General features: G+C 41.5%; 1 protein-coding gene across 3 annotated transcripts in view; it reads left to right on the top strand.

Annotated features, from left to right (window-relative positions):
• LOC111975550 (26S proteasome non-ATPase regulatory subunit 1) overlaps positions 1 to 9,205 on the top strand; it is a 102,536-nt gene that overhangs the window by 49,953 nt on the left and 43,378 nt on the right. For all 3 annotated transcript variants that reach the window (XM_070447459.1, XM_070447458.1, XM_024003885.2), the window contains one exon: positions 7,160 to 7,274. In XM_070447459.1, the coding sequence (XP_070303560.1) occupies positions 7,160 to 7,274 (115 nt within the window). The remainder of the gene's footprint in view (positions 1 to 7,159; positions 7,275 to 9,205) is intronic.

Genomic DNA, 9,205 nt, shown 5'->3' with positions numbered 1-9,205 from the left:
TGTGCAAGGCACAAGACCATGGCTCTGATGGCACTTCCAGTCCAGGGCTTGACATTGTCCTACATGTCCAAAGTGGCAAAAAAGGTTAGATTCTTTACTTGTCTGAAAGCTGAAGTCGCCACCCCAAAAATAATACTTTAACACCATCGGCCAAAATGGTGACAAAAAAATTGTGAAGTACATAGGAGGGATCTGAAAGAATTTTCTGTACTTATCGTCCCCTAGATTGCCCCCCCCCCCAAAAGATTGCTAGCTCAAACTCGCATATACGGGCGAGGGAGGAGAGGAATCATGACACTATCCAGGTTTTCATCCAACCTTTTTAAAATAGTAAAGTACATGTCGGATAAAAAAAAATGTGATGACAGTTCTGATGGAAACAGATTTTTGGGGGGGTAAAATCCCCAAATCTTCCTCAAAACAAAATACGCTACACACGGTGGGATCTTTTTGTGTCTAAAATTTAATTATGTGAAAAATGTTGGTGGAAATGCTTTCATGCTCAAATATTGATATAATAACCATCATATCGAAGTAAACTTGAAGTCATGCGACGCCGTGTGAATCACCCACTACCACTGATTGGGAAAGCATGTTTTCTGTTAGGTTACAGATGAAATAAATTAGGACGAACTTCACAGGGTGATGAAAGTGCAAGGTGATGCGCTTGATGTTCATCTCCAGTAAATATCGAGGGTCTTATTCTGGTGACATGATAATCGATGCTCGGCTGCCGTCTGCCTACGAAAAATTATTTTTATTTTGTTCATAATCTCATCATGTAGGCTATACGTGCGCTATAGCCAACAGCATCTCATCACATAGGCTATATGTGCGCTGTAACCAACAGCATCTCATCACGTAGGCTATATGTGCGCTGTAACGAACAGCATCTCATCACGTAGGCTATACGTGCGCTGTAACCAACAGCATCTCATCACGTAGGCTATATGTGCGCTGTAACCAACAGCATCTCATCACGTAGGCTATATGTGCGCTGTAACCAANATCACGTAGGCTATATGTGCGCTGTAACCAACAGCATCTCATCACGTAGGCTATATGTGCGCTGTAACCAACAGCATCTCATCACGTAGGCTATACGTGCGCTATAGCCAACAGCATCTCATGTGTCCACAGCAGGCAGAAAGTGTACAATGGAATAATGTGCAATGGAGCCCAAAGATATTGCTTTTGTTGTGTTGAACTTGACAGTAACACTGAGGGGGATTTATTTAATTTTTTACTCAGTGAATGTTATTTTTGCACACATGTAGCCTTGTGCACCTGATCGATGTCTACTATAGTGGCCACTATAATAGAGCAAAATAGAATGCCTGTTTGTTTCATTCTATTTCTACTTAAGATGTTTTTTTCCCAAGTGCAATATTTAGATGTGTGTGTGTGTGGTCACAAGTGTTCTATTATAAAGGCTGTCATGGCTAACTGCAATATTAATGTATTGTTTTTTCTCAAGACTTGAGTGTCATTTAGTAATGTCTAGGCGAAAATTACATTGGATTGCTTTCTTTACATTTTTTAGCTGTGAGTTGGGTTCACATGAACTACTTATTTTACACACAGAGACTGATCATGTAGATCATATTCTTTGTTGTTTAATTTGTTAACCTGCATTTCCCCCTAGCAGGGATTTTTTGCATGTTTCAGTGCAAAAAAAAAAGTGTCACCTTTTTGGGCCCTCACCAGTTTGCATCCCTGATTTAAATTGAAAGAGTAGTGTAATAGGCCAGTCATCATATCAAATGGAGAGAGAAAAATCCCGAAGTATCCCTTTATTGCTTTTGATAAGCTATTTTAATTAGTAGGTTTTGTATGTTCTTCAACTGCAAGTAGGAGGGATGCATACATTTATTTTGTAATAGACTAAGCTTTGCTCAACTGTAAGATTTGTTCAAACTACTCGTTAGAAAAATCTATCTTGCTATTGTTTGTTCTACCTCTCTCATTATTACCTTAGCCCTATCATGTTTTTAAGTTATTCAGAAACAACCTAAAACTTTCTGAGAGACCGTAGATCTCCGTTGGCTAAAATTATTGTTTAATCATGAAGTAGCACGGTGGGAGAAAGCCAGCATGCATAAAAATTGTCATTCATATCAAATGGACAGAAAATACAAAATGGGGCTTTTATAGAGTGTCAGCTATATGGTGTTTGTTTATATGGACCAGATCATCTGACTGAGAGAGAGAAAAACGACATATTTTCTGACTGGACATTTTGCACTGCTTTGGTGATAATCTTAGCTTTGTCTACATTGTTCTCTTGCATTTTGTAAATTGTTTGTAACATATTTATTGATATGTTATGCAGGCTGCAAAGGAATAGGCAACTTTGCATGGCCCAGCTTTGAGCTACGAGGTCATATCTCTACTGCGTGGTGCTAGTCAAGTTGAAATAGGTTATAAAGTGCATCGTCTGTCACATCACAATGTCGTCAACATCGACGATGGCTGTCAATCATCTTCGATATCTGATACTATCGTAAATATCGCTGAACCCTAGTGTGCGCGCACACACAGACATATCTTACACTCATGGTCAGAATGTACAGCTAACTCCTGGAGCATTCCGTTTAACTCTGTTTATGAGTGGCTCTAAATGTGAATTATTTCTCTGCAGTAGCAAAGCGAAAGGCACATTCAACCTCAAGCCATTGCATTGCCACACAATGATCGTAAACCTTACATTTAGAAAGCATTGGATCATTGGCAAGTTCTTATTTTACCACATCCTCATATTTTGTAAACATTCGCTTGATGGATGAGAATTGTGGCATTGGCAGGAATGTATTGTTTTGCCATACAATAGACTTTATAGGCTACCTGACGACCCTATCCACAAAGCCTGTGTTTGGACACAGGTCTCGCTCTACTCTCTACAAGTTGCGGTTGATCCAAGAATAGATTAGTGGTAGTCATATATGTACCAGAGTAGCATCTCATATCCCTGCTGGTGAAATTGAAAGGCAATCCAGATCTTCCAGAGATTTGCCATTTGTGATCAATTAAAGCCCTGGTTGGCCAGTTGAGATGCGATGCTAAATCCAAACAGGCCAGTTGACATTATGCCGCCGGAATTCACCACTGCATTAATGGAGAAGACTGAATGAATGACCCTGGGAGGTTAATCGATTTATGTGCATAGAACCTTCTGGGCTTTATCATTGACACTGAAAGTGTTTTAGACCCTTTCCGAGTACCCTAAGAGACTTCATTTAGCGTTTGATTACAGCGAGCCGATTGTACTCCGATAAAAGCTGAAGTCAAATCACTCTGTTTCCTGCTTGTTTGTGTTAGGGTTGGTTAGATGCTAGTATTTTAATTGTGTGTAAAATCAAGACGGCGCAACTCACAGACATCAACGGATTCTGACGGTTTTCGTGAACTACTCCTATGTTGTTTTCGGGTTTAAAAGTCTACTAATCAGGCTAAAATATGTTCTGAGTGGGAGCGCAACCGTATGAATGTGTACATTGTATTCAGTGTCCGGCAACAGGGATCCATCTTTATTCCTCCTGACCTCTTCACTCCATCAAACCAATAAGGTTTAGTTTTCTCTGAGAAGCAAAGGACATCTTCAATTGCCCGCAACGCGTCACATTTCTGGGAGAGAGTGGCAAATGTGACGTTTTTGTGAGTTAGTGGCATGGGAGTCATCGACGATGATGCCTGTTTTTTGGAGAAAGCTGAGGAGTCTGTTTTTTATAGAGGATTGGTTTACCGCCTAGCGTTTTTTGAGTGAATGACGATTAATACCTGACTGATAGACTCCCAATTACCATTACAAGGAACCGAATCGTTCTGGGAAATCTGAAGGCACATGGTAATCTGATCGGTTTCACTGTTCATGCCGAGGCAACGTTGGTCTTATCAAGCGCCTTTCACAGCATAGCAGGGTGTATAACACGCTCAATATGATGTGCTTACTTCATCCCATTGTCAATTGTTTTCTCCTCTATGGTTTCAACCATGTCTGTGCCTGAGAGACTTCTTAATTCAAGACATTACAACGGGCTATACCGTAATACATTTCCAACACTGGTAATATAGCACACATTATACTGATTTGAGTAAGAGGTAACTTGTACAGTTATGTCATTACTTCAGAGGAAATCCCTCTCTTTCTCAGGCAGTATTATTCCATGCCAGTTGTAATTTATTGCATTCCCTTTTTTTTGTGACCAAATATGATTCATTAAACATTTCATTTAGCTGACAGGTTTGGCTAACCGTTGGCAGGAGTTTTCACTAAAAGATACACTGGAACACACCGTACAGACTACAATCAACAGCACATTTTGTATTTTTTTAAGTTAGACTTTAATTTTCCCTCAAGTTATGAGTGGTCCAAGGTTGAAAGCCATCCGCAACTTTAGAAGAATTGGGAAAGATGGAGACTGCGCGCATGTGATGGTTGGCCACTGACTGTTTTTTGGCAGATCGTCGGCCATGTGTGTCCTCTAAGACCTACCTGTCTTGTTCCAGCAAGAGTCGAGTAGCCCAGATTTTCCTTCTCTATCTGGTCCCGCTTCATTCCTCTTAGAACAGAGCCCATTAAATTCACTTCACATCTCAAGCGCCTAATTGCAAATGGCACTTACCCTAACGGCACATTAAGTGCTAAGTAAAGATGCAGTTACGAGAGGTTAGGGTCCCAAATCTACATCCCCTGGTCTCCGCCCGTACACCCCACACTGCTCTTACCTCTATATTCTCACCCCATACTCCTGTAAGGGTTCTAATGTCCCAACCTGAACAGGGAAGGCAGTGGGTTAGGATGGGAGGAAGATTGACCATAATCACCTTGTGTAAATTGTTTAAAGAAACCATCTTGATACAGCTGCCTGGACTTGGGAGAGTTTGTAAAAGGTATTTGAGTCTTGGTTCAAAACGAACATGTGAGGAGGCTCCTCATAGTGAGACGGTCGGGCCCGTGGAAGCCAGGAAAATGTGATTGGGAAGAAGCCCTGGCAGTTACATGTGAAACACAAGATGGTCGAAGGTAGTGGAGTGGAAGGGTTAGCCAGAATATTCACTTCATTACCCTGGTGGTGTTAGACTTGATGTAATATTCTGCCAAAATCCACTAAGTTGGCATGGGGCACAGTTTTCTGCAAAAATCTCATCACCTTAAATGATCGTGTTCTTTATTATTATTTAATGAAAAACATTATTTTATTAACTTTGACTGTTGGGTGGATGTTAAAATGTTTCAGTGTGCTCGTTCTTTTCGTAAGACTTAAAGGGATCTTGACAAAGTGAACGAGTTAAGAGGCTGGCGTCGCCCCTGCTGTACGTCTTAATTGACTTTGCTCAGTCTTCACTTAAGTCAGCAAAGAAATAACAATTTATACTTAGCAGAGAATTTCTTTTCCTCCATTCTGCGCTAGACTCATGCCATTATACTTCAAGCCAAAGATTTCAATCTAGCAAAATGGTTAAGCACAATGTTTTCCCTTTCCCATACAGCACAACCAGATAAAATGCATGAAGACTTTGAGAGGTGTTAGACCTATAAATCACTGCCCCTATTTCACACAGCACACACGCCCCCCAAGTTCTCCCCTCCAACACCGGTTCAGGGTTAGGTTGTTGCAATTCCTTTTGATGTGCTGTATCTTTGAGCCACCTGTCGCCTGTACAATTCTGTATACTTCTGACCCCTCTTTGGACACTGTGTTAACTAACCTCCAGACGAGCTTCAATGCCATATAACTCTCCTTCCGTGGCCTCCAACTGCTCTTAAACGCAAGTAAAACTAAATGCATGCTATTCAATCGATCACTGCCCACACCTGCTCGCCCGTCCAGCATCACTACTCTGGACGGCTCTGACTTAGAATACGTGGACAACTACAAATACCTGGGTGTCTGGTTAGACTGTAAACTCTCCTTCCAGACTCACATTAAGCATCTCCAATCCAAAATTAAATCTAGAATCGGCTTCCTATATCGCAACAAAGCATCCTTCACTCATGCTGCCTAACATACCCTCGTAAAACTGACCATCCTACCAATCCTCGACTTCGGTGATGTCATCTATAAAATAGCCTCCAACACTCTACTCAACAAACTGGATGCAGTCTATCACAGTGCCCTCCGTTTTGTCACCAAAGCCCCATACACTACCCACCATTGCAATCTGTACGCTCTCGTTGGTTGGCCCTCGCTTCATACTCGTCGCCAAACCCACTGGCTACAGGTTATCTACAAGTCTCTGCTAGGTAAAGCCCCGCCTTATCTCAGCTCACTGGTCACCATAGCAGCACCCACTCGTAGCACGCGCTCCAGCAGGTATATCTCACTGGTCACCCCCAAAGCCAATTCCTCCTTTGGTCGTCCTTCCTTCCAGTTCTCTGCTGCCAATGACTGGAACAAACTGCAAAAATCTTTGAAGCTGGAGACTCATATCTCCCTCACTAACTTCATGCACCAGCTGTCAGAGCAGCTCACAGATCACTGCACCTGTACATAGCCCATCTGTAAACAGCCCATCTATCTACCTACCTCATCCCCATACTGTATTTATTTATTTATCTAGCTCCTTTGCACCCCAGTATGTATCTCTACTTGCACATTCATCTTCTGCACATCTACCATTCCAGTATTTAATTGCTATATTGTAACTACTTCGCCACCATGGCCTATTTATTGCCTTAACTTACCTCATTTGCACTCACTGTATATAGACTTTTTGTTTTCTTTTGTTCCACTGTATTATTGACTGTATGTTTTGTTTATTCCATGTGTAACTCTGTGTTGTATGTGTCGCACTGCTTTGCTTTATCTTGGCCAGGTCGCAGTTGTAAATGAGAACTTGTTCTCAACTAGCCTACCTGGTTAAATAAAGGTGAAATAAAAATATATTTCTATAATGATAATAAAGCCTTGGACCTGGTGCCAATTGGATTAATTCTTATAGAATGACCTGCAATGTTGATAAAACCCCAGTCTCTTCAAAGATGGCTGAGACAGTTCATCATAAAAATAATAATAATAATGATGATGATGATGATTAGTAATGGATAGGCCTATTTACATTGTTTGCAAGGCTCAAGACCGTTGCTCGCATGTTTGATGTAAATAACAATGAGCGTAACTGTATTACAATGTCTTTCTCTCTCTTTGTGTGTGTACAGGACCCCAGAGCAGTGCCCTAGTGTGGTGTCCCTCCTGTCAGAGAGCTACAACCCCCATGTGCGCTGCGGGGCCGCAATGGCCCTTGGCATCTGCTGTGCTGGGACAGGCAACAAGGTTAGTGCCCCTTCCACCTCATTACTGTACATCCTTTCCTGACCTCCCTCCCTCCCCTCTCTGTGAACAACCTGTAAATTCTATTGTCCAGTCCAAAATCAGCCCATAGGCTTAGCTGTAGACACTTCTTAATGCAGCTTCATGAATCTAAAATAATTTAAAGGGTCTATGAAGTATTGCGAAAGCTCCTCCTAGCCTACCACAGGGCTGTGTTGTATCCCTCACACACACCATGAGTGTAGCAAAATAATGGACACCACCGAATATCTGAGGCTAACTGAGGCTAACTACTAGAAGACTCAACCTCTGCTAGGAACATACGGAGAAGGAACTGCCAGAAGTGTCATAATAGCCCGGAAGTAAAGCTGCACTGGGAGCCAAATTTGAAATTGAATACATGGAGTGGTTGGAAAAAATCGAATTAAAACATGATTTAAATGTATTTTCAGAAGGGCTGTGGTCAACGTTTAAACAATACATTAAATATAAACATTACAATGGTAGTGGGGAGCTATTTTATACTTTTTTCACAGATCCATTATTTTCCCATTTGTCTTATAGCAACCCTATATTGTTGGCAGCCCTGGTGTGAAGGGGAGATAGGGCAGAGTAGACCGTCATATGACCCTAAATATTTTTGCTACTTGGAATTACAATTTAAGAGGACCAGTGCTTTAACAGTGAAAAATAAAACCTTACATCTGTGCTGTGTGGGAGCAGGTTCTGAAGGTTTGCATTAAAAGAGTGTGTAGGCTACTACATATCACTGGTGTAGCCTACAGGCCTGCTATGACATTTTTTTTACAGCATATAACCTGATTGGATCCCCCTCACCTACTGAACCAACACGTTATACAGTGCAAAGCCCGCCACATGATCTCCAGCCCAGACCACCCACTCCACCACTGCTTTGATCTCCCATCAGGTCAGAGAAATCGGACAATTAAATGGCGCACACTTTTGGAGGAGTTTCATCCTACGGGCAATAATTTATTATGAACAACTCCCCATATGGGCAGGGATGGGAGGGTAGGAAAGGAAAGGTATCTTTCCTATTGTTTTGTTTCCTGCTGTGTTTTCTATATGTGTTGTTTAGGCCTACATGAGAAGTGGGAAGATTTTCCTCTTGTAGGACAAACATGAATCTGAATCGGAATTGTTTTCACTTTTCCATCATATGACAGTCATGATTCTAATGCATTGATACAGTTGAATTCAATCAATGAATCAAAGGTTATTGATTTATTTTCTCCTTCATGGAATGAGGAGCGTAAGCTCATAAACTGTAGAGAACTTAAGATTGATTGGCTTCTTTCTCTCATTGATACATTTCACACCTTCACAATCCAGACCCAAACACACATTTGAATGACACACATGAGGACTTGATTAACATAATGTGGGATGTGATGGATTATGGTCTTCTCTATTCGCTACAGAAAATTGTAAAGGAATAACGTTAAAAAGTAATAAACACACAGGTTAAATCTTAATTACAATATTAGTGGGAATATATCCATGATAGAAACTGTAACGCTCAATGAGTGAATGGGTGTGGAGTCAGGCGCAGAGAGCAAAGGATACGGGGAAAAACACGCTTTAATGTCCAACCAAAAAAATGTACAAATGGTAACACCAAACATAGGCGTTAATAACGCCACTTCAGTACACTCAGGTAAAATAATCCGGACAGCGAAAAACCCCAACGAACACCTCACACAAAAAACAGAAGACAAGCCCGCACAAACAGAAGCGGGCTAAACGAACTTAAATAACACCACCCTAACAACCAAACAATGAACAGGTGAAAACAATTAGACAAAACCAAACGAAAAAGGAAAAAGGGATCGGTGGCAGCTAGTAGACCGGCGACGACGACCGCCGAGCGCCACCCGAACCGGAAGGGGAGCCACCTTCGGTAATATTCGTGA

Source organism: Salvelinus sp. IW2-2015, linkage group LG16, assembly GCF_002910315.2.
Source record: "Salvelinus sp. IW2-2015 linkage group LG16, ASM291031v2, whole genome shotgun sequence".
Taxonomy (NCBI): Eukaryota; Metazoa; Chordata; class Actinopteri; order Salmoniformes; family Salmonidae; genus Salvelinus; species Salvelinus sp. IW2-2015.
Note: the sequence above shows the minus strand (reverse complement) of the source record. Positions and strands in the feature narration are given on the sequence as shown.